This window comes from Moschus berezovskii, chromosome X (genome assembly GCF_049115385.1).
Source record: "Moschus berezovskii isolate FMDL1 chromosome X, NW_MosBer_1.0, whole genome shotgun sequence".
NCBI lineage: Eukaryota > Metazoa > Chordata > Mammalia > Artiodactyla > Moschidae > Moschus > Moschus berezovskii.
Genome location: NC_142488.1, coordinates 17837901 through 17864474, shown reverse-complemented (window position 1 = coordinate 17864474; position 26574 = coordinate 17837901). Strand labels below are relative to the sequence as shown.

At 38.9% G+C, this 26574-nt stretch overlaps 1 protein-coding gene across 3 annotated transcripts in view; it reads right to left on the bottom strand.

Annotated features, from left to right (window-relative positions):
* Positions 1-26574, bottom strand: part of CDKL5 (cyclin dependent kinase like 5) — a 181999-nt gene that overhangs the window by 61653 nt on the left and 93772 nt on the right. For all 3 annotated transcript variants that reach the window (XM_055437908.2, XM_088833609.1, XM_055437909.2), the window contains one exon: positions 4903-4948. In XM_055437908.2, coding sequence (XP_055293883.2) covers positions 4903-4948 — 46 coding nt within the window. The remainder of the gene's footprint in view (positions 1-4902; positions 4949-26574) is intronic.

Below are 26574 nucleotides of genomic sequence, written 5' to 3'. Positions count from 1 at the left end.
CTTGTCATGTATGGAGGCCCAAGGACAAGTGAGAAGGATCTCTCCTCACCCCATCACCCATACATTCAGGAAGGGCTGAAAAGTTCGAATAAACAAAAGGTACTATCATATCAGATTATTCAAAAGTTTGTCAAAAATAAATTTTAGACCACAGGACTTCTTTAATTAAAGGTTGAACAGTGTTTTAAATTCTTGCTGATCCAAAGCTATCTAAATTAGTGCTCTTGGATTATTTAAAGAATTGAGCCTGGTAGACACTGGATGGAGGAGCCTGGTGGGCTGCAGTCCGTGGGGTCGCTAAGGGTCGGACACGACTGAGCGACTTCACTTTCACTTTTCACTTTCCACTTTCACACAATGGAGAAGGAAATGGCAACCCACTCCAGTGTTCTTGCCTGGAGAATCCCAGGGATGGGGGAGCCTGGTGGGCTTCCGTCTATGGGGTCGCACAGAGTCGGACACGACTGAAGTGACTTAGCAGCAGCAGCAGCAGACACTGGCACATAAGAGAATGCTGATCCAAAAGTGATAGAAGATTATCATCTGAACATCAAATCCCAATGTACAAGATTGGAATTATAGGAAGGGTAGGAGGATTAGCCTCAATTTATCATTATACATAGCCTGAAAAGTACCTTTTAACTAAATAATCTCTAGTATCTTTTTGGTCTCTGATCATTTTTCTCTTCTCAGAAAAATACAAATACATACTGAGCAGAATTAATTCAATGGAGACTTCTGGTTGGTTAGGTATTAATAAGTGTTTCTCTGTGGAAACTTATATTAATAGACAAATTTATAATACTATCATTCAGGGTATCATCAAGAATTCATTATCTGAGACTCTACATTTATGATGATGAATAAAGAAACAAAAGTCATCAAAATAGAGAATATTAACAAATGAAAGGATCTCAAATAAAAATGTCTTCACTCAAGCATTTCTTCCTTTTAACACGAATTTTTAATTCCCACCAGTGTGTCAAACTTTTTCAGGGAGAATCACAGCAAAGACACTGATAAATGACCTGATGGAGTTATACCAGTTAACTGGAGAGAAGAAAAAAAAAACAACTGACAAGGATGCAGACAAGAAAAAAAAAAAAAAGGAACATACTGAAAAAGAAGTGACAAAACATTTTGTATGCTTTTAATGACCTTTTTATTGTGAAAGTCATTCATTGACCAAGCCTATAGTTTTACTGTAAAAATTGCCCCACCCCGCCAAAAGATAACACTTGATTCTTTTCTCTAAGAAACAGTACATAGTTGCTATTATAATCTAAATTGTGTTAACTATAAGATAAAGTAAATTTATTTTCATGATTTTAGTTTCTTTTTTTTTCAACTTAAAACTCTCAATTTAACTTTTTATTTACTATAAAATTTTGGTTTCCCTTTTAAATTATAATCTAGGATAATAACGACTTCTTGAACTAAACAGCAGTTTACCTTAAAATGATGCTCAAAAAATGGTTTATGTAAAATTTGTGGATACATATTAATTTAATGAGAAAACAGGACATTATCATAATCTTTTAAAGCTAACAGAAGATAATATATACTCAAAAAATATTCCTTGATACCATCAGCATGAGAATACTTGATTAGGTTCAATGTGGGTCAAACCAAGTTCAGATCCCATTTCAGTTTAACAATGTTTTCGCAGAATCATTTCATTACCTTCACAAAGATTTTTAAATACTTGATTTAGAAAAGTCAGTATCATCATATCAAAAGAATATATTCAGGGTAACTAATAAAGGAAACTCATGGGAGCTATATGACAATAAGGGCAATATTATCATGAAACGATATTTTTAATTATAATTAGCTTGACTAAAATTTAAGATGATAAACTGATACAGAATTAAGTGGTTTACATAGGGGTTGAATGGACATCCTCACCAACACTAGACTATTTATGTACACTTCACACTCCAAAAGGGTGTTAACTGCACATGTTCCCTTGCTTTCCATTAAGCACGGTAATACTCTGGCAGAAGGAAAAGGGTAGAGACAGAAAAGATTGTGTTAGGTCTTTCAGGGAGAACTGGAAATAATAGGAAAATGTGCCTAGGATAGGCCTGGAACTGAGAAGTTAGGAATAATTGGATACGTTTTCAGATTCTATCGCTGAAATATTTAGGAAGTATCCCTCCAGAAGTATGTACAGGCATGTCTACAAAGTGTCCAGGTGCAAGGTGAGTGAGTGATGGGGCTGCACGCTTCTGAGGTACAGTAACTGATAATGGCCCCGCAGAGACGAGGGCAGAGTGGATTCGTGTTTTGTCAGCTCAGTGAAATAAGGACTGATCAAATGTTTCCCATAATGTTTAGACTACCAATACAGTCCTGGGATGCCACAACTAGAAACAATCTCTCTCACCTCAAAATTATGCAAAGTGATTCAGGCACTGACTGCTTTTTACTCTTTTACTGCTTTTTATTTACAGGTCTTAATTCTAATTGGTCAGAAGCTTCATGAAAGTATCCAGACCTGATTTACCTTCATTGTTCTTATAGCACCTGGTTCTGTACTCAGTGAAAATTTTTTTTTTTTTTTTGGCAACACCATCCAGCATGGTGCTGTTAGTTCTCTGACCAGGGATCAAACCCAAGTTCCCTGCAGTGCAAGTGCAGAGTCTTAACCACTGGACCGCCAAGGAAGTCCCCAGTGCTCAATGAATTTCAACAGATACACTACTGATTGCCAGTCTGAAGGTACTCTAATGTGGGGTCAAATATATCACTTAATTGACGCTAAGAATTGGTATTCTATAGGATAGAGGTTGTAAAGAATTGGGTATCTATTTTTTTTTTTTTAAAACATATGTGGCCTAGATAGCACTGCTTGTCAAAACTTTGATGACACATTATTTCTGGTGGTAACTGAGGGTTGACAATGTGCCTTACAAGATGAATGCACAGTCAGAAGTTCTTATATGCAGGCAAAGGTTATGCTTTGATCTACTGTTGCAACCACTCTCCTGGCCACCTGTGGTTAGCCCAAAGCCACTGCTCAAAGAGCTCACTTCCAATGGTCTCCTAGTGGGTTGGCCTGGGGCTATTGCTTCCTATTAGACTACAGGTATATCATTTGAAGTAGGGCTTTTTTGGGTTTTGTTTTTAAAGAATAAGCTAAAAGTACTCTTTAAGGCTGCCAAGACAAGGCTAAAATTCCCAGCTGACGTGCATGTGCTCCACATAACCAGCACATGAGAGCTGGGTCCCATCAAATACTACTCTCTCTACCCTAGGAATTGTTCAGTTCAGTCGCTCAGTCATGTCCGACTCTCCGCGACCCCATGAATCACAGCACGCCAGGCCTCCCTGTCCATCACCAACTCCCGGAGTTCACCCAAACTCATGTTCATAGAGTCAGTGATGCCATCCAGCCATCTCATTCTCTGTCGTCCCCTTCTCCTCCCGCCCCCAACCTTTCCCAGCATCAGAGTCTTTTCCAGGGAGTCAACTCGTCACATGAGGTGGCCAAAGTATTGCAGTTTCAGCTTTAGCATCAGTCCTTCCAATGAACACCCAGGATTGATCTCCTTTAGGAATTGTTAGTGAGGCCCATTTGTTATTTAATGTTTGCTAAGCCTCTAAGGTAGGGGTGGTGAATGTTCACAAATACAGAGGCTGGTATCTGACAGTACACAGTCGCTGTGTGCTGATGAAGGTAGGCTATGAATGCTACTGTCATGCTTCCAGCTAGATATGATCGGTTTTTGCTGTGGTGGGGTCTCTCACTCCTGTAGCAGTAGTTTTCAAATGGCAGGCTGAAATAAAAATATTTGATGCCAAAATAGGTACTTATATGAATTTATATGAGCAAGAAAGAACAGAAAATGAAGAACTTCACATTAGTAAAATAACCTTGTGAAACTTTTCCTTCAGTTATATATGCATGATATTATGTATGAGAATACCGTGTTAGGATGTAAAAAATATTTCTGCTTGGAGTCTCTGTCCACAAAAACTGAAAAAAATGCTACCTGGATCTTCTTAGAGGCCACGTCTGTCTTTGGAGTCAGTTTTACTGCTGCTGCTGCTAAGTCACTTCAGTCGTGTCCGACTCTGTGTGACCCCATAGACGGAAGCCCACCAGGCTCCCCCATCCCTGGGATTCTCCAGGCAAGAACACTGGAGTGGGTTGCCATTTCCTTACTACTTGGCTGTATTTGTATGGCCAATACTAGTCTGGATTTAAAACCTAATGGCCTAATGAAATGCTTTATTTTTTTCTCCTGTACATTACTTTCACTGGGTACACTATTTTGTTGTTGTTATTGTTAATCTTTTATTTTAAACCTTCTTGCCCAGTATAGGGCAAATTTAATACTCCATTTGAAATGGTCTGTATGTGTGACCAAAGCCTCCAAGTATGGTATTTCTTCTTGAAAAGCTTTTCTATTCCCAATGAGTTATTCTAAATATCAAACCATTCCCTCTGTACTGTCTACATACTACTCATCATTGTATTTCTATCTAACTAGGAAGCGGAGATCACAGTAACCAATACCAAAGCCTTTAACACAGCACTCACTACTTGGATGAACCCAGGAAGTATTTACTTCAAATAAGTTTTCTCATTTTAAATTGTTAGTATGTAAAAACAGTGTAAATAGCATGTCTTCTGTTCAGCATTTGAAGCAAGATTTCCAATGCTGTCTCTTTAAAACAAAAAGTGAATTTTCTGATATCATGAGATTTGAAAATATTCACACAAGAGGAACTAGATGTTTCAAAGCAAAGCATGATGATCAATAAGATATATTTATTATACTTCCTGAGATTGAGACTCTAAAATCTAAGGAACAGAGTCTAATCAGCTAGATTTCATCTCTTCCATATTCTATTCACAAAAACTAAATACAGAAAGAAAAAAAATATATATACCTTCACTGTCCTTGAATTTCTTGATTGCCACAATTTCATGCGTTTCCTGCAAAGGAAAAGAGGCAGAAGAAAAGTCATTCTCTAGTGTTTTTCAAACTGGGAATCCCAACTGTCTGGAGGTAGATTCTGAAACAGAGTAGCAAGAACTTAGAGAATAAAAAATAAATCCTCCTTGTCCCCAGTCCCTCATTTCTCTGTTCCAAAATTGTCTTTCTTACTAACCTGCAGGCATTGTCAGGGAAGGAAAAGGAGAATGGGGAGAGGCTGGGGGACCAAGGGCTGATCTGGCAACAGAACATGGATGAACCAGCAGCGCCAATGTATTGAGGCAATGCAAAAGTAGCAGGATGGATGACAACAGGCATCTATATTGCCCTCTGAAACCCAGGGACACATTTAATTGGGTTTCTCAGATCAGAGAAAAAACTTCTATAATACTTGGTAGTTGCTGGTAGCAGAATACCTCTTCCAAGTCTCCTCCTTTCACTTATCTCTTCCTAACAAACCTATCTTCCTAACCTATCTAGTTATTCACCAGCTCCTCCTCATTGACACCCATTTCAAATCCAAAGTGGATAAATATTTGCCATCAAATACCAATCATTAACATCCCCCTGCCTTTATTTAGCCCTCCTGAATTAACAGTAGTAGTTGGTGAGAAGAACCCTACTTTAAACTGAAACATCACAAGTTCTTTTTTTTTTTTTTTTTTGGTCTTTTTTGGCTGGAAGAGAAGAAAATAAAGGCTAGAAAGGAAATGGAAATGCTAAGGATTAAGTATAACTATGCTAAATAATTCATGTCTAATATTCTAGCCTATAAAAGGAATAAAAAAGCTTTTGGAAAAATAATATATAGATTCTTCAAAGCCAACATGTCATATAAAAAGGTCTTCTGGATAATTCAGGCTTGCTCTTTTCTACTCTAAGTAGGGATACTTTCAGATCTTTAAGAGCAAACCTTTTATAAAACTTTGTCCCTGCATCAAAACAAAAACAGACACAATATGAGGCAATAATCAACAGGGTACAAAATCATTAACTTATCCAAAATACATGTTTTTCTGCTAGGTTCCTTATAAAAGCAAAGGGAATCATAAAAGTAGGGAGAAAAAAATAAATTTTTAAAAAGTGAACATCATGGTGAAAAACAAACATTATGGTGAAAGACAAACCCTGAGTCATAACCGTGTCTGTAAATCAAACTCTTTCTCACCTGCCTGTTGAAAATAGTAGAAAATACCAGCTTTCACATTTGTGTTACAGGGGGAAAATTATCTGAAAGTGCTATAGGCTACTGAGGATAAAAGATTCTTATTAAGGTTATTATGTTTTTGTTTTTTTTTTATGAGAGAAACAGAATGTAGAGTACAGAGAGCTTTGCAGATACAATATATTTGTATATTGGCAAACCTTCTGATTTAAACTCAGCCATCCAGGTACTTTCTGATACTGTAATGGTTTCATTATTGAGAAAGAAAAACTGCAAAGTCAAAAGTGATGTGGAGGATGATCACCTAGAATATTAATAGAGGTGCCAGGTAGCTCTGCTAGGCATGCTGCTCTCGCTTAATACACCGACATTATCTTCTTACCCTGCTCCTTTTCAAATGGCTCCAGCTAGCAACCCACCTATAGCCTGAGGGGAAGCACAAAACCCTATCCAGAAAACTGCTCACAGCACAAAGAAAGGGGCAGTAGGATGGCGTCCAGGAAGAGAGGCCACCTGCCCATATTTCAACTGAGTGCAGCATTTCATCCTATAGTGAACATTTTTTTGTTGCGTCCTAAGTGTTAAAGCTTTGTTTGATTTTATAAAAGGTACTACTTAGTTCAAAACTGCCCACTGATAGGACTACATATTTAAATTTATGACTGCCACCATCTTGAAGAAAGAAACTCATCAGATTTTCCCCCTGACAATCTCATAAATAGAATTTACAGTATAAAACAGTTGCCTGAAGCGGGGAGGGTCAAATAAAATGAAATGTTTATTCTTTTATTTATCCTTTCATCAATACCACGAAAGTCCTCTTTTGCCTCAACACACACACACACACACACACACACTCAATATGGGTTTTGTATTTACTTACAGAATGAAGTCAAACAAATGGAAGTTTTCTACATAAAGTCAATTTCATGTATGGTGGAAAACACACACAATTAAGAGAAGATGCTGGAAAAATTTAACATTTTTATTCATACTACTTATACAACTAATATGAACTCATATTAAAGAATATAAAGGGATATAAGAGTATAAAAAGAAATAAAAAACTATATAACCCTTCTTAATCATACTTGATAATATTTTCTTCCAGTAAATTTTTCTCAAATTGGAAGAAACTGAGCACACATATACTGTGTTGTATGTTGCTTTTAATTCACTTGATATTGTACACGGAATATTCTGACCTGTCATTAAATACTTTTTAAAACCACTGTTTTTAATAGATGGCTATTTAACCAGTTTACCAATGAACACACTTCAACATCTGCATCTTCATTTCCATAAAGCAAATTCTGTAACTGATAATCTAGGTCAAGGGGTATGAACTGATATATCCAAAAATATATTATTTTACAGTTCCTTTCAGCAGCATGAGAACCCAATTTACAACCACAGCCAACACTAAATCAGTTCAGTTCAGTCGCTCAGTCGTGTCCGACTCTGCGACCCCATGAATCACAGCACGCCATGCTTCCCTGTCCATCACCAACTCCCGGAGTTCACTCAAACTCATGTCCATCAAGTTGGTGATGCCATCCAGCCATCTCATTCTCTGTCGTCCCCGTCTCCTCCCGCCCCCAATCCCTCCCAGCATCAGAGTCTTTTCAAGTGAGTCAACTCGTCGCATGAGGTGGCCAAAGTATTGGAGTTTCAGTTTTAGCATCAGTCCTTCCAATGAACACCCAGGATTGATCTCCTCTAGAATGGACTGGTTGGATCTCCTTGCAGTCCAAGGGACTCTCAGGAGTCTTCTTCAGCACCACAGTTCAAAAGCAGCAATTCTTCGGCGATCAGATCATTAAAAAATCTTTAGGTACCAATGAATTCAGAGGTTTCTTTCCGAACTAATATTACCTGGAAATAAAAGAACTTAGAACAGTTTTCTTCTAGAAACCTTAAATATTGTTTCTACTCCTATATGTCTAAAGTTTCCATTAGAAACCTTGTAACTTTAAGGCTGAACTTTTCCTAATTGCTTTATGTGTTTCATTCACTATTGCATTATAAGTGACTAGAATGGGAGGCACATAGTAGGTTTTCAATAATATTTCATGAATGATTATTTCATGAGTGAATTAATCAAAACTGCTATATCGGTTTTGTTCTTTTATTTGCTTCATTTTTGGTTTATCATCTTTCCTTACTTCAGCCAACTTTTGCAATTTTTGCCTTATTTCAGCTTGTTACCACTATAGAGGCCATATCCTCCTGGCTCTCCTTCAGGAGACAACTTCATCTGCTTGTTACCCAAAAAAATTATTTTTAGAACTATGTGTTGCTCTTAAATCTTCAGAGTAGTATTTTATCTATTCATGACTTTTCATAAGCCACACCCTCACTCCCATTTATAACTCATCCTCACTAAGACAGGAAGAGATCCACCAGGCTTGGTGTCAGGTAGCAAAAAAGGTAGTTGGACTTTTTAGCAACCTGCATTTCAAAGGCAGATTGATGTACCCAAGCCCAATTTGAAACCTGGATTCTTAGTAAACATTCTTCTTGTTGGGTTGGCTGGTCTGAGGCTGGGACACCTGGGCAAAGTTCTCTGAATAAGCTGTTTGCTGAGCCCACACTTCCTAGCACATACTACTCCCACTAATTCACCTTCACCACACCTTGTCATGGGGTCTGTGCATCCTAGGATACAAAATGCTGCTTCAAATCCATCTCTACCTCTTGTCCTGTATTTGAGGCATTTTGTCTCGGAAAAGATCTGGCAATATAGATGCTGATGATGATCCAAGTCTTTTCCTATTCCTTTTGGATACTTTGCCATATTCTGGTTCAGAAAATAGAACAGATAGCATGTATCTTTCAAACAATCTCCCTGGACTTTGCTAATGATCTTTGATGTTTAGTTTCTTAATTTACAGAACTTTTACAAGTTTATGGTTTTGTTTTTAAGTATCTTCATGCCACCACCTTGAGATGTTACATATAACATAGATGTAGACAAAGAAAAACGATGCGAAAACTCCCAAGAACTGTGTTTTAAATTCAATTTATTCAAATAAGCAAGCCATTGCCCCCACAACATCTGCAAGAGAATGTCACCAGCTGTAGTTAGTAAGACAGGCATAATCTGCTACTTGTTTCAATTTCTTACTTGTTTAAATGAGGAGTTACTTAAGAGCTCATATTTTAAACAACAAACTAAAGATATCATAAAATATGTAAGTAAACACTAATGATCATTCCACGCCTCACCCTTAATTTTGTCTCAAAATTGAAATTATATTACTTTGGAATGCAGAAAGATAGAGGTTCCTGAATTGTACTACTATCTTCATGAGTAAACAAGCTAAATGAAGGCATTTAACATTTTCCAGAATAAATTTCCACAATTGAAAAAAATAAAGAGAATGAAAAATAAATTTTTAAAGTAGTAACAAATAAAAAAAAAAATACCTCTAGCGCTTATACTTCTTCCTGTATTCTCATGATCCTCCACCCTATAAAAACCATGCATCCATCAGTGAACAACCATACAGAACACAGAAACTTGTAATCAAAACTCACTTCTGCTACTGACTGTCTAAAGTTCCTGAGTCATTGGTTTATTCCCAGAATCAATTGTCCCTTCTTAAGATGTTGGCAAAGTAACTGATTGGTATGAACAATCATAAATTTACTTATTTTAAATGCAGTTACATAACTTGATTTAATTATGCTTCGGAACAGTAAATTCTCTAAACCAATCATACAGTTATAAGGAAGTAGCAGGGGTCATCGTTTTAAATGTTTTGCTCTAGTTTAAAATATCCAACATGCATTATGAAACAGAACAGGAAAAAATAATGATTTTATTTTATTCTGCTATTCATAGATTAAACCATTCCAAAGGTTATACTCTACAATTCATTCTCTATTCTCTGAGGAAGCCCTTCCTTGGGAGAAATTACAACTTGACAAGTATTTTTAAATATTTCACTCTGTATTTGGTATGCACACTGATGTGATCCTTCAGCAGAAGCAAAATCCTGTAAACATAAATATCATCACCTTATAGACAGATATGATAACTAAAAAAGTCAGCTTTATTTTACTATTCTTAAGAACTTTTGAGCCAGGCCCTGTGTTTCCCATGTATTCCGTTCCGTTCCGTCGCTCAGTCGTGTCCGACTCTTTGCGACCCCGTGGACTGTAGCCTACCAGGCTTCTCCGTCCATGGGATTCTCCAGGCAAGAATACTGGAGTGGGTTACCGTTTCCTTCTCCAGGGGATCTTCCCGACCCAGGGATCAAACCCGGGTCTCCCACATTGGAGGCAGATGCTTTAACCTCTGAGCCACCAGGGAAGTCCCAACTAGAATTCTCATTAATTGTTGGCAAAAAAAGATTGGCCTGTGCACCAATCTAAGTCAACTTCCGTGAAGTAAAAGACTACAACTCCCTTCAGGTCCTGAGAGGTTAAAAACTCCCGACTCCCATAAGGCTCTGGGACATGGCAAATCAAGATTCTCTGAAGAAAATCTTACCATCATGTTCATTGTATAGATGAATATGGACTGAATTTTAGGAGGTGCCATAATTTGCCCCAAGATCATACAACTAAGAAGTAATAAGGCTAAAATTTTAAACCTAGGAAGATTGGTTCTGGAGGCCATTTCTCATCTATGGCAATGCTATTTGCCACTGCAAGTCATATATATAAATTCCATTGTTGAAAAGGATATATTCTGAAACACACACACACATGCTCACTCTCTCACTCCTAGGGAGGTATGCTTATTTCTCTTCTGTATTTTCTCAAAATGCTAGCAGTAACAAAACTTTTCAAATAGTTTTCTAAAGTCTGTTATAATATTTATACATCTAAAAGTGTGTGCAAATATTTCATATATTTCCATCTTTATCTATATTCAGACTTTTATTTCACAGAATCTTAACTTAGACAAATTATTTCAGTTACTTTTACATTATGAACAAAATTATAAAGTGGGAGTAAAGTCATGCACAGGATACATTCCATCCATGGCAAGTAGATACAATGGAGCATTTAACAGAAATACAAAATATTATCCAGGATATGCAACGATAAAAACCAGACTGTTCTCCAAGGAACCCCTCAGAGATCTTTCCTTGACTTGTATTTATTATTAATACGTATAAACTACCACAGTGTGCCAAGTATTTATTATTAATATATCTAAACTACCATAGTCTGCCAATACTAAAAGTTAGAATAACTACTAAATTAAGTATTTCAGACATAATCAAGAAAGATTAATACTCAGGTGTGTATTTTAGTCAGCTAAGAACTGTCTGTTGGGCCCCAACTTTATGTGAGGTTCTTTTTTACGTGGCATCCTAAGTTTAACATGAGTGAGTAAGTGAAGCATCTCGTTTGTACAAATGCTTACATCCTAGTGTGTAATAATGCATGACAGTAAGTAAAAATTTTTGGCAAAAGAAGTACAGTGAATGTTATATGATATGCCACAGAAGTTTAAAATGATTGATCATGTAAATATAAAGAAAAAATGTATTCCACTTTGAGATTTAAGTTTATAATATGTTGATTTAATTTGCTTTGCTCTTTCTCTTTCTGAAATGTGAAATATCATAAATAAAACTTCGTTCATGCCCATTCCTTCTCTTCCCAGAGGTAACTGCCATCCTAAAGTTGGTATGTACCATTCCCAGACACATTTTTATTACTACCAATGAATTCATCCTTAAGCAAATTTACTATTTTGTATATTAAAAATCATAACTGACATGTTATTTTCCACACCCTTTTGCAACAGTTATTTTTAAGTACAACATGTTATAGTTGAGATTTAAACATAAATCTAGCCACCTGGGGATAACTGTGCCCCCAGGGGACATCTGGCAACATCTGCAGACACTTCTGGTTATCACAACAGGGTCGGGGATTGTCGCTGTTGTTCAGTTGCTAAGTTGTGTCTGATTCTTTACAACCCCATGGACTGCAGCACACACTTCTTACTAGCATCTAGTGGTTAAAAGCTACGGATTCTGCTGAACGCCCTACAATGCACAGGACAGTCTCCATCACAAAGAATTACTTGGCCCCAAATGTCAAAAGTACTGATGTTGAGAAACCTTGCTTTAGCTTTATTCATTGTAATGGTTTTGTGATAGTCCACTATAAGCATTTCCCTTAAAAAAGAGCCTGACCACTTGTTAAGATTAGGTAAAGCTTTGAAAAAGACTAAAGCACTGAAAAGAAATTTTAGTTAAAAATGGGAAGATTAAAAGATTAATTCTTCAAAAATTATTAAAGCTATTAATCAAGGTACTAAAATGTCTACATTCATTTCATTTTCACAAAACAACAATTACTTTTATAATAACTTTTGCAATATGGTTCCATTAGAACGTCATATAGTGAACTATCAAAACATAAATAAAAACATTATTTTTTGTTGCTAAGAACTCTTACATTTTAAAAAGCATTACAAGGAAAACTCCCATGCTCAGGCTCTAAAAAGAGGATAGCCTTATGAAGATATGAATACGTCATCAAGAACATGAGAAAGCATGCAGCCAAGAAAGGAAGATGTGGGAAGTGGGATCTTACAAAGAAAAAGTCTTCTATAAAACAACTGCCTTCAAGTCAAGTCAGTAATAAAATTCCTACATAACAAAATCTATTATCTCATTTGTTTCCAATAAAACATCAAATCCCTTCTACCCACTCTGGGCTGGATCTGCCCCCATAAGTCTTTATTGAGATGTAAAATGAGAATAAATGAATATAAAATATTTAGACAGCATGCCTAACCATGCCCTCACCTTCCCCCTCTGAACCTGGTCCTGCCTCCTGTCCCATATCTCAGTGAACCCTAGCCAGAAATTAAGGCCAACTCTTTCCATCTCCCTTGTCTACAATCCCCAGTCTGTCCAGGTTATCACCAAGTACTGCTGATTTTTGTTTCCTAAATCTTTTTCAAATTGGTCCACTGTTCTTCTCTACCTGAACACTTGCATCCTAGTTGGAGCCTTTGGAACTCCCACCCAGGGTACTGCCTAACTTCCTAACACTTTTAATATGTCTGCCACTCGGCAACAGGCTCTTCATTTGCAAAGGAAAATCTGATTAACTGCCCTTAAAAGACTCTTCCCAAACTCCCCTGCCCTAAGGACCATATCAAAGCTCTTTTACCTGGTCAGCAGGGAATGGTCCCCAACTTCTTCTTTGGTCTCCCTTTCTTGCCGAGCCCTCACCATCCTTACCATGATCTCTCCTGCTGTTAAGGCTGTTCCCTTTCCTCCTAAAACCTTGGCCCTCCCTATGCCATTCAACCCTACACTATCCCTTAGGCCTTAGCTCAATTGTCACTTCCTTAAGGAAGTCTTCCTATAGCCCCGTGACTATGTCTGAAGCCCCAAAGGCTCTCTGAGTAGACACCTCTCCTTTGTAACTTGTATTAAAGTGACACCTTCACATATTTATCTGATTCTACCACAGGACTGCAAGTGTGAAATAAATGTATGACTGGTCTAAAAGTATGCTGAGCAAGAGAGAAAGATCTAGTGCAAATGTCGCTCTGCATAATGTATTTAAACCTCACATCTTACCGGCCCATGGCATCCATCTATTTGGACATCATTTACTAATTTCACTACAGCTTAACAGAGAAAAACACCTTTTCCTACCGTAATTATAAAAAGAATAAAAGATATTCCTTGATATACAAGGAACTCAAACAACAAACCTAAAAACACAGAATACAAATATACACGTTTATGCTTTTTAAGGACAGTGTATCCCTGGGAGGCTTATTAAGATGGATCTGTTTCCTTCTTTCTTCAGAAAGTTTTAAAAAATGAGGATAATGAAAGAACACAGAGTCTTCAAAATTTTATCTGGCTCTGTCCAGAAGTCCTTCAGCAGGCAGGAATTGAAACAACTCTTTAAGTTCAGAATTATACTGTGTTGATTAAAAATCTCTTTTGCTATTTGGCTACTCTAGCCTCCTACAGATCTTGAAAAGGCACTGCAAAACCAATAACGCTTTATTTTTGTTAAAAATATTCTTCCACAGCATTGCTATAAAATTATTGCAGTTACTAGGTTGCCAATGTTTATCAAGTTATATCAGAAGGCTTACTAAATTAAAACATCATTTATTGATTCATTTCTCCACCTGCAACAAGGATTGCTCTCCTTCACCATCACCTCTATTCCATTTTGTGACAAAACTAGTAAGCTTTCCTCTAGTCTGGCAAAGTATAATATGGAAACAGATATGTCACATAATTACTAATATCTAACATGTGTGTTGTGAGATAGAGACTCTGAGTGAAGGAAATTGTCACAGACCCAGAACTAGCTAGTACATCAATCACAGTCGAACATAGTAACAAGGTCCCCAAATCCTCAGGGCGCATGTGCTGCAGATGCTCCCAGTCATTTTATATTAGTGGAGTTTCAGGAAATGAAGGAAGAGAGGTAAAGCCTAGGCCTATGTGGAACAGAGAAGGGAAGAGCCTCTCGAGGTTAGATATAGCAACATGAGGTTAGTGGGAAGAGAAAATGGAGAGACTCTCTTGAAAACGTAAGCCACATTCTTAAGGAGAACACTAGAATTCCCACAGTCAAGTCCTGAACTGTTTTTACTTGAACATTACAAGTGAATGTACCAATAAGGCTATGAGACTTGGAGCCACCTAGATGGCTGAGGTTTGAGTCTCTCAAATATAAGAATAAAAAACAAAAACCTAGGACCATTTAGCTGATAAATGTAAACAAGCCCACACACCTAGAAAGCCTTTATAAATACTTCTAATATGGTCCAGTATAAGTGTTAGTGGATCAATATCAGCCTGAAAGCACACTGGTTAATAATGTCTAAGGATGTAACCATGAGGAACTAAGGAAACTAGTTCACACAGAATCATACACTTAAAATAGCTACCTCTTACTGTATATAGGGTACATTCTTTATATGTAAATTTTACCTCAATAGAGTTGATTTTAAATGCATCATTTAAAAATAATTCACCTCATAGTTATAGACTAATACAAATTGACTGCCCTACCTATTATGATAGATGAGATAATTAATAAAACGTTATCAAGATGAAAAATGAGGCACCCAGAGAACAATTTTCACTAATCCCTCTAGCACAGCAAATAGCAACTCTCTTCACTAGAAAGGGATAGGTGAACTTTCAATTTAGCTCCCTATTTATAGATTATGCAAAATCTGAGATGTACTTGATTTCATATAGCCCACACTTACAGACATTATATACAGATTCTCTCAAACCACCTTGGCTACACCATACTCACACTTGGTATTGTCAGCAAATGAATGGAAATTTCAAAAAGTACATTGTAATGATGCTTGCCAGACAGCACTTCAGATTAGAAATATTAACCATCATGTACATACTGCAGTTACTGTACAATTGTGCTACAATTTTATTTCATTTTGCACTCATTTTATAACAATGATAGATAATGAGAAAATGAAAATTCCACTTCTAGTGATCAAATAATCAAAAATAGCATTAATTAGGTATGCCAAATGCAGGCAATCTACAACCTCAATTAGACAATCACTGGATTTAGGCTGTGTTCAATAGTGAGCAAAATTTAAATTTAAATGATGAAAATATATCCTCTAAGACTAAATCTAGGATGTGCCAAGAAAATGTAGCTCTTTAATTTTCTACAACTGATTTAATCTTGTTTTTCAAGCTCTGATCTTGACTTTAACTTGCATTTTATAGTAGCTCAGTCCTTTTTGATTTATAATTGCTGTTGTTTAGTCACTAAGTCATGTCCTACTCTTTGTGACCCCAAGGATTGCAGTACGCCAGGCTTCCCTGTCCTTCACTATCTCCCAGAGTTTGCTCAAACTCACGACCATTGAGTTGGTGATGCCATCCAACCATCTCATCCTCTGTCACTCCCTTCTCCTCCTGCCCTTAATCTTTCCCAGCATCAGGGTATTTTCCAATGAGTCAGCTCTTCCCATCAGGTGGCCAAAGTATTAGAGCTTCAGCATCAGTCCTTCCAAAGAATATTCAGGGTTGATCTCCTTTAGGATGGACTGGTTGGATCTCCTTGTGGTCCAAGGGACTCTCAAGAGTCTTCTCCATCACCACAGTTCAAAAGCATCAATTCTCCAGTTCTCAGCTTTCTTTATAGTCCATTTCTCACATCCATACATGACTACTGGAAAAACCATAGCCTTGACTAGATGGACCTTTGTTGGCAAAGTAACGTCTCTGCTTTTTAATACACTGTCTAGGTTTGTCATAGCTTTCCTTCCAAGGAGCAAGCATCTTTTAATTTCATGGCTGCAGTCACTGTCCGCAGCAATTTTGGAGCCCAAGAAAATACAATCTGTCATTGTTACTACTTTTCCCCCGTCTGTTTGCCCCAAAGTGATGGGACCGGATGCCATGATCTTCATTTTCTGAATGTTGAGCTTTAAGCCAGCTTTTTCACTCTCCCCTGTCACTTTCATCAAGAGGCTCTTTAGTTCATCTTAGCTTTCTGCCATAAGGGTGGTGTTATCTGCATATCTGAGGTTACTGATGTTTCTCCCTTCAATACTGATTCCAGCTTGTGCTTCATCCAGCCCGGCAAGTCACATGATATGCTCTGCATATAAGTTAAATAAGCAGGGTGACAATATACAGCCTTGACGTATTCCTTTCCCAATTTTGAACCAGTTTGTTGTACTATGTCTGGTTTTAACTGTTGCTTCTTGACCTGAATACAGGTTTCTCAGGGAACAGGTAAGGTGGTTTATAGTTTTCTTCAGGTAAACACTCAGTTTCTCTGTTCAGATTTTCTCACTGCTTCTATGAAGATGGCAGCTAGGTATATGGATGTGGATTGGGTTTTGTAACTTGACTGTGGTAAAGGAAAGACTCACAGATACACATGTACTGGCCCTTGTGCTGTCCCCTGGGGCTCTATGGTCCCCAAGACAAGGTTCCTTATAGGTCTGGACCCCAGACACTGGCCAGACGCTAATGCTGGACCCCATGCAAGCTGTGGGCTCAGGGATGTTCTCTTGGCTTAGAGCCCAGGGGTCTGGCCTGGTTGTTGTCTCCTTCTCAGCTTTAATAGATAAAGCCATCTACACTCTGCAATCTCATGTATGACTGCTACCTGGCCAACAACTAGAGTGCTCATATCAGCCGGCCCTTCAACACAGCATCCCCACTGACAGGTTCACTAACTCTCAACCTAGTTACCTGGGGTGGGTGATACCTTTGGGATTCCTCAGAAGACACTCACAAGCTGAAGGAGGCCCAGGCATCCTCTCTCCACCTAACCACATCATGCCACAGTTCACTCTGCTGTCACTGCTTCCATTGTGTTGAGGCAACCTTGCAAGGCAGTTTCTTCCCTGAGTTTCAAGAGGGGAATGGGGCATAAGTATCCTATACTTTTGGCTTTACCTGCAACTCAGTGTCCCACAAACCCAGAATTACAGACCCCCATGGTGGTGGGAAGGGCTTCCCTGATATCTCAGGTGGTAAAGAATCCACCTGCAGTGCAGGAGAGCCCAGTTCAATTCCTGGGTCAGGAAGATCCACTGGAGAATGGATAGGCTACCCACTCCAGTATTCTTGGGCTTCCCTCGTGGCTCAGCTGGTAAAGAATCTGCCTGCGATGAGGGAGACCTGGGTTCGATCCCTGGGTTGGGAAGATCCTCTGGAGAAGGGAAAGGCTACACCCATTCCATTATTCTGGCCTGGAGAATTCCATGGGCCGTACAGTCCATGGGGTTGCAAAGAGTTGGACACGACTGAGTGACTTTCACTTTCATGGTGGTGGGAGGGGTGCGGGGAAGAGAATGTCAGGACATGCCTGCCTTAACTCTGCTCTTCAATCCACATTTCTTTGGCACCTAGAAGGGCTGTCTTTTGTTTCCCTTTTAAGTCTCAAAGGAATTTCCCCTCTGAAGAGGCTTTTACCCTACTCTCTTATCTGGAACCATGATAAGAAAAGATTAGGAGAGAAAAACCAATTTATTGATCAAAGATACATCACCAGGTACTCCAGAAAGATTATCTCCGTTAAATACATAAACATTCAGCTATATATAATGATAGAAAAATAAACAAAGAAAGGTTTAAAATTAAAATGGACTAATGATCAACATAAAAATATATGATCCAAATGAAGGCAAACAGCTTGCTATAGATTCCTTGATTGAGAGAAGAACTGACTGTGCCTAACTTCCTCATGGCCAATTTTCCCAGTAAATTATGTAGATACCATTGAAGTCAACATACTTAAATTTTTTAGACACTGGTGGGTAAACAAGATACAAAAAGCTAACAACAGCAGATTGTTATAGCAGCAATCGCTACTATAGAAGCAAGTTGCTCACTGATTCCTGAGAGCCCTAACAAAAATCAGACCCATGAGTATAGACTCATACCCTGCTGAAGTTAGAGACAGTATAGCTAAAATGGTTATTAAATCATAGCTTAAGAATGTCTGATTTGGGGCTTCCCTAGTGGCTCAGTGGTAAAGAACTCGCCTGCCAATGCAGGAGACGTAAGAAACTCAGGTTTAATCCTTGGTCAAGAAGATCCCCTGGAGAAGGAAATGGCAACTCACTCTGATATTCCTGCCTGGAGAATTCCAAGGACAGAGGCGCCTGGTGGTCTACAGTCCATGGGGTCACAAGAATCGGACACAACTGAGCACACACATTCACACTATCTCTAGATAGTGCACCTTTCTTTCACACGGGAGATTTATTTCCTGCTTTTAGGGGGACAGAAGTGGGTCAGAGCTTCTTTCTTGCATCAGCTGTTTCTCAAACAACATCAGTTCAAAATAATCAATATGCCATTGTGGCATATTTTGGGGTGACACACCTTGAGCCCCAACATCACCAAGGTTTAGTTTTTTCCAATTCATGAAAAATATGCCAGGTTTTAGGACAGAACATGCTAAGGAAGCTCCAAAGTTTGAAAGCAACCAAAATTATGTTCTGTATAATATCTTTAAGGCATAAGGTCCTCAGGTGCAGGATTACGACGACACTGCCAAGATGTGAAGGACTGACAGGTAGAGCAAGAGGACATGAGAAGCTCCCTATTCACACAAGGGACCTGGAGTACCTCCAGGGACCCTGTGACAATGCTTTCTGACAGATCAGTCACACCTAGGCAGACAAGGAAACAGAAGGGTACAAGCAAAATCTGAAAAAAGTTCTAAGTCACAGCCATAACCATAATCCATGTAGAAAACTGAAAAGTACATTCAACTTAGGTAGTAACAATTTTTCTTTTCTTAAAAAATTTATTTTCAAAGGCTCTAGTCAATTTGGTGAAAATTTGTTGTTATGCATTGTAGGGAAATCTAGGAAATGCCAGATTTGCTTTCTCTTACCATAGGAAATGATGTGTTTCAGATATAAATCAGCAACCTGTGATATTTTTGAAAGAGCTAAAATCTGGCTTATCTTTATATCCAAGTAGTCAGCACTTTATCTTACATGTAATATGTATGTAATAAAAGGTCTGAAATGAACTGTACCATTTTCACAGTTATGGAAGAGGAACTGCTTACCATCATCACATAAAGAAGCTGGATGACATCATACATACTACCTCAAGCACTAAAGCAAAAATAAAAAGGAGAGAGGAAGAGAAAAATCGCCAAAGTGGCCATGCCTTTGAAACAACCATGGAATATAAACCTCAAGTAATGCAATGTTTCAAGAGAATTAGCCGAGGAACACTGTAAACCTAATAACATTCTAATATTCTTGGCAGTCCTTCACATCTTGGCAGTGTCGTAGTAAATCCCACACCTGAGGACCTTATGCCTTAGTACCTTATACATTCTGGCTACTTTAAGAATGTCACCAAAGCTTTCTAGTTGAAATCCTTTTCTAGTAACATTTTCCCAAGGCCTCAGTGAGGCCATCAGCTTTGCCAAAATAGATATTTCAAACATACTCTGCTTGTCAATCACTGGATTCAGGGAAAAAAATATGTATTACATTTCATGCAGCCCGGAAGCTGTCAAGGATAAAGTTTTCATTCCACACTTCATCTCCTAACTTTTAAGAAAAAGCACCTCTGCTCCAGCCACATCTAATTATTTGCAGCTTCTCAACTGAGCCTTCACACATATTTACTTTTATCCGCTCACACTCTGTCTCCAGTATTCATCATTTCTTCATTCATTTATTCATTTGTTCAACAAACAAAATTTTCCAAGCTCCTAGAAGGTGACAGGCACGATACTAAGCAGTGGGGATACATAGGAAACAAGACAAAAAGAGGGAGGGTCCCTGTTCTAACAGTAATTACATTCTGGAGAGAAGAGACATAATAAGCAAACAAGTAACAGACAAGAAGATAACAGTAACTGCTATAAAAGAAAGCAAAATGGGTCAACTTAATAGAGTATTGATTTGGGTTAGGGAGTTTCCAAGGAAGTGATGTTAAAGCTGCTATTTAAATGACAAGAAACCAATTCTGTATTTCTAGTTAATTCTTTCTTTCCTCCTTCAAAACCTTCCTTTGGGAAGCACTGCATGATCCCCCAGCTTATTCTGTGTGCTCCTCTCCTGAGGTCCCTAGCACACTAACCACACCTCCTACCAAGCTCTTACCACAACTACCCTTGGAATCTTTGGTTTGCAACTCTGCCTCAAGGCCTACCTCAAACTACAGTTAATAAGATCCATGAGTGCAGGCACTACAAATAACTCTTGCCCCTAAGACCTAGCAGAAAGGCGTACAAATAGCTCGGTAGGGTGAATTAGGCAGTTCAACTGCTCTAAGTACTTCTTAAGGATCTTACAGGGACCAAGAAGAAATAAGGCAATAGACACACAGGGCATAGAAATGGAATATGTAAATTTCATCATAACTAAAAACATCACAGAAAATAAAGGCTGAAATAACATTTCTCTTAAACAAACCAATCCCCTGAGTTTTGAAATAAACTGTCTTTTGACATTTTCAAAATGTCAAGAATCGGACACAACTGAGCACACACATTCACACTATCTCTAGATAGTGCACCTTTCTTTCACACGGGAGATTTATTTCCTGCTTTTAGGGGGACAGAAGTGGGTCAGAGCTTCTTTCTTGCATCAGCTGTTTCTCAAACAACATCAGTTCAAAATAATCAATATGCCATTGTGGCATATTTTGGGGTGACACACCTTGAGCCCCAACATCACCAAGGTTTAGTTTTTTCCAATTCATGAAAAATATGCCAGGTTTTAGGACAGAACATGCTAAGGAAGCTCCAAAGTTTGAAAGCAACCAAAATTATGTTCTGTATAATATCTTTAAGGCATAAGGTCCTCAGGTGCAGGATTACGACGACACTGCCAAGATGTGAAGGACTGACAGGTAGAGCAAGAGGACATGAGAAGCTCCCTATTCACACAACAGCCTTGAGGCAGAGTTGCAAACCAACGGACACAAAATGTCCTAGAACTCAAGGACAGAGAGCACATCCCAATCATTATGCTGTCATGAGTTTTGCCCCTTCCAGAATATGGGTTGTCTACAATCACTAATCATGTCCTTCTTGTTGTTTATTCCAGACATCCAACAGGACTCACTACAGCAGGTGTTTTAACAGATGTCATCTTAATGAATTAAATTTAAAGTTTCAAAGCTCTCTCCTGTGGTTCCTCTTGAGCCAGAACTAACAAAGAATCTTTATATATCAACAAAGAATGTATTTAAACAGCATGGATGATAAATCAATACAATTTTGAAAAAGGTATCTGACTTAGAAAAATCACATAGTGATTCAGATAAATCACATAGTGAGAAAGTGCCTGTAGAAATCTCAAAACCAATGATATGAAAAAACAGAAATTAATGGATGACTTTAAGAGAAATTATATATTATTCTCTAACAAAACATGGCAGAAATTTTATATTTTATACTATCAGGTACACAGAATATACATGTAAATAAACTTGATTCCACATTTTAAATGAATGGAACAATTTATATATTTTCACTGAAAAATCAAGTTAAAGGACAAATCTTTTCTGAACAAAGGAACTTGGCTACATTATAACAGCTTTATAATAAGCCCCTAAAGTAGAATTTAAATCTAAGGGCATGCATAATATTTATATAGTGACTTCTGAATCACATCCTTCTAGTTATACTACCTGTATTTTTGTTCAAAAAGGCACTTCTAAAGTAATAGAAAATGTTACCACCATATAAAGAAATGTGATAAACAGATATATATCATAAAAAATAATTTGGTTAAATTTTCTCTTGAGCCCTAAACTACCAAACAAGAAAGGCAGAAATTTCTAACAAAATCATCACTTCCGACTTTCAGAAACAAATAAAAAATCTGACTATTAGATGACTATACTCCAATTTAAAACATAAGCTATGTACAGGCTATTTTTCATACTCCAGTTGCCAGATCTAGCTATATAGTTTCATAAGAAAGAAAACGAAAAGTGTTTCTAACTAGAAATGCTGTTTAATTACATTTAATTTTATGATAACTTTCAAAAATGTGTTCTTTCAGACACAATCTTGATTTCAAACAAATAATAACAAACAAAGTGAAAGTCAAAAGATGTCATACATCAAGAAGTGTGAGAACTTCAGATCCAGAGTCACACTGCCTGGATTTGAATTCTAGCTCCACCAGCTACTAGCCGAGTGACTGTGGGCCAGTTTGTTCACTTCTTGGTACCTCGATTTCCTTTGTTGCAATCTGGGTCTAATGGTATCACTAACTCTTGAGACTGCTATTAGGATTAAATGAGAAGATACAAAGAAAATGCTTAGTACAGCACATAAGCTAAATGTTATTACCATTATTACCATCATCAAGTTCAAAACACTCTACTTCTCAGTTCAGTTCAGTTGCTCAGTCATGTCCAACTCTTTGCGACCCCACAGACTGCAGCGCGCCAGGCTCCCCTGTCCATCACCCACTCCTGGAGCTTGCTCAACTCTACTTCTGGGTATTCTCAAATCACCAAAGCAAGTTTCCAGAGGAAAGTCGAGAGCAAGTAATTTGTCCCCAAGGGGCTTCTCCCAACCCTGGAGAGAACTAACAGACCTTACTATATAAAGCCCAGACTCACAGTTGAACCGAACTTCCCACCCAATAGGTTAAAGAGAGGTGACATTCCTCTGGATTTTGGGGCTGTAGCTTCCACATGAGACAGAAGCGTGTCCAGGACTTAGAACAGTGATGGTGCTTGGAGAGACCCCTCCCTTCTGCTCACTAAGCACCACAGCCTGGAGAGGTGGGGCCAGGGAAACAATGCCCACTGGAGGGCAGCTCCTGGTAAATGTCTAATGGTAACCTGAGTAACAAGCAACAGTAACCATGGTAACGACAAAGCACTAAGGACAACGCCCCTTTCCCCATTTGCCTGGTATATCATAAACCAAAGGAGGTTTGTATTAGTCCACGGGAAGCAAAGGAGTGCTAGTAATACCAACAAGCCAGGTGGTGACTTAGATTTAGTTTTATTTCTAAAACAATTATATTTCTACCTGAGTGCTATGGGGCATATTAAAATCTATTTCACAGGACTTTGAACTGTAAAAAACTGAGATTTCTGAAGGTAAAGACTATGTCTCAATCACAGTGCCTGATACACGGTATATTTGAAGAATGAACTGATGTTCATTATCATAAAATGGGTGTTTACAGAATTTTCACACACACACATGGAAACTTCTAGTTGGTAAAGATGGAGTAGCCCCATTTCTACCAGGTGCCTCCTCTGAAAACTAAAGACCCCTGTATATAATACACAAAGATAGAAGACAGGATGGAAAGGAGGAGGACAAGTGCCTGGAGACTTGGGGGCCTAAGGAATATCTCGGCACTCAGTCTCCTGGGATTCCTCATTGTTTCCCATGTATCCTCACCAGGGTGACCTGGAACCCACAAGAGTCGAATATAAAAAAGTGCCAAGAATAGCCCGTTCCCACTGCTAAAAGATCAAGAAAAGGATGAGCTAACAATGGAAAATCCTTCAGGCAATACTCACCCTGCTCAAGCAAACATGAAAGGAAAAACTGCACCACTATCCCACTGAGGTTTCAGTGGGGCTAAGTGGGTAGACACTCTCACATACACATATAAGAAAGCAGGAACCTAATCTTCCATCCCCAGCCTGGCAGAAGCAGGTATTGCTCCATTCACCCCTTTGTGGTGCTGGTGGGTCCAGTCCCCAAGCTGATCATCTCTCTTCCCCTAGGCAGAAGCAGGCAACAGTACTCTGGTGCCCCTGCCAGGGTAGTGTCTTCAGGACAAAGCAGAGATAATAAGGCGGGGTGAATTAGTGGTCCACTTTTGCTGGGATTCCCTGGTGGCTCAAACGGTAAAGCGTCTGCCTGCAATCCAGGAGACCTGGCTTTAATCCCTGGGTTGGGAAGATCCCCTGGAGAAGGAAATGACAACCCACTCTGGTACTCTTGCCTAGAAAATTCCATGGATGGAGGAGCCTGGTGGGCTACAGTCCATGGGGTCGTAAAGAGTCGGACACGACTGAGCAACTTCACTTTCACTTTCTTTGCTGGGAAGGTCTTGGCAGGGCCAAGTGAGGAGCTGAACATCTGCTCCATCCACCTGCAAGGAGGCAGTGGGAGTAAAAGCAAGATTTCTGCAGAGGTGGGATCAGGGAGGCCTAGGAAGAAACTGAACCCCCAACCCTCACACTATCCTGCTACAGGAAGTCTACCTGCTCAACAAAAGAAATCAAAAAGGATCCAGAGCCTCATACAAATTGACCAGGATAGAATCAAAATTCACTCATCATACCAAGGATTTTAAAGCAACTCCAATAAAACTACTTCAACAAGCAACCCCAAAATGCCTGTGACACAGACAAGAAATAGCCCCAACCAAAGTCCGCTCTCTCTCGAGCTAAAAGGCCAGTAAAGGACCAGCCTACCAAGACGGAAAACTTTTAAACAATAACCACTCTACTCCAGCCAGACTTGAAAATTGTGACTCCATTCATACCAGCAAAGGCAGAGTGGGAAGCAGGCCCAATCCCCTGACAGGGTAGCGTCAGTGGAGGCCATGTGGGGAACAGTGACAAGGTACACCTGCCTCTCCTGCCCCTCCTAGTCAGGATGGTCAACAGTTACCATATGCAAGTGAGTACATGCACCCCATGTGCAGTGAGGTCAAATAATACCAAAACGTTGGACTTTGGAGCAGAGAACGGTTTTACTGCAGGGCCATGCATGGAGATGGGTGGGTCATGCCTTAAAAACCCTGAACTCCTGGAAAGCTTTCAGCAGAGCCCTTTTCTAGGAAAGCTGAGGGAGGGGCAAACATCTTGATGAAAATGTGTGTGTTAGTCGTTCAGTCGTGTCCGACTCTTTGCGACCCCATGGACTATAGCCCACCAGGCTCCTTTGTCCATGGAGTTCTCCAAAGAATACTGGAGTGGGTAGCCATTCCCTTCTCCAGGGGATCTTCTCAACCCAGGGATCGAATCCGGGTCTCCGGGACTGCAAACAGATTCTTTAAGGTCTGAGCCACCAGGGAAGGCCCTTAATGAAAACATATTATATCAAAATATGTGGGATGTAACTAAAGCAATGCTGAGAGAATTGTATAGCACTAGTCAAGGCTATGGTTTTTCCCGTGGTCATGTATGGATGTGAGAGTTGGACTGTGAAGAAGGCTGATCACTGAAGAATTGATGCTTTTGAACTGTGGTGCTGGAGAAGACTCTTGAGAGTCCGTTGTATTGCAAGGAGATCCAACCAGTCCATTCTAGAGGAGATCAATCCTGGGTGTTCATTGGAGGGACTGATGCTAAAGCTGAAACTGCAATACTTTGGCCACCTCATGCGACGAGTTGACTCACTGGAAAAGACCCTGATGCTGGGAAAGGTTGGGGGCGGGAGGAGAAGGGGACGACAGAGAATGAGATGGCTGGATGGCATCACCGACTCTGTGGACATGAGTTTGAATGAACTCCGGGAGTTGGTGATGGACAGGGAGGCCTGGCATGCTGTGATTCATGGGGTCGCAGAGAGTCGGACACGACTGAGCGACTGAACTGAACTGCATATATTACAGAAGAAAGGTCTCAAATCAATAACCTAAATTCTTACCTCAACACTAGAAAAAGAAAACAAACCCAAAGCAAGACAGAAGGTAATAATAAAGATAAAATCAGAAATCAATGATGTTTCAAATAAGAAAACAATTGAAAAAAAATCAATGAAGTAAAATCTGTTTCCCCCCAAAATTGGTAAAGTTGATTAACCTCTACCAAGACTGATAAAGATTTTTAAAAAGAGAGAAGACAAAAATTATCAATATCAGGAATGAAATAGGGGAGATGCCTATAATTCTGTAGCCATTAAAAGGATAGTAAGAAGTACCACAAACTTCACACTCATAAATTTGACAACTTAGAAGAAAAAAAGGGCCAATTCCTTGAAAATCATAAGCTACCAAAACTTAACCAAGATGAAATAAAC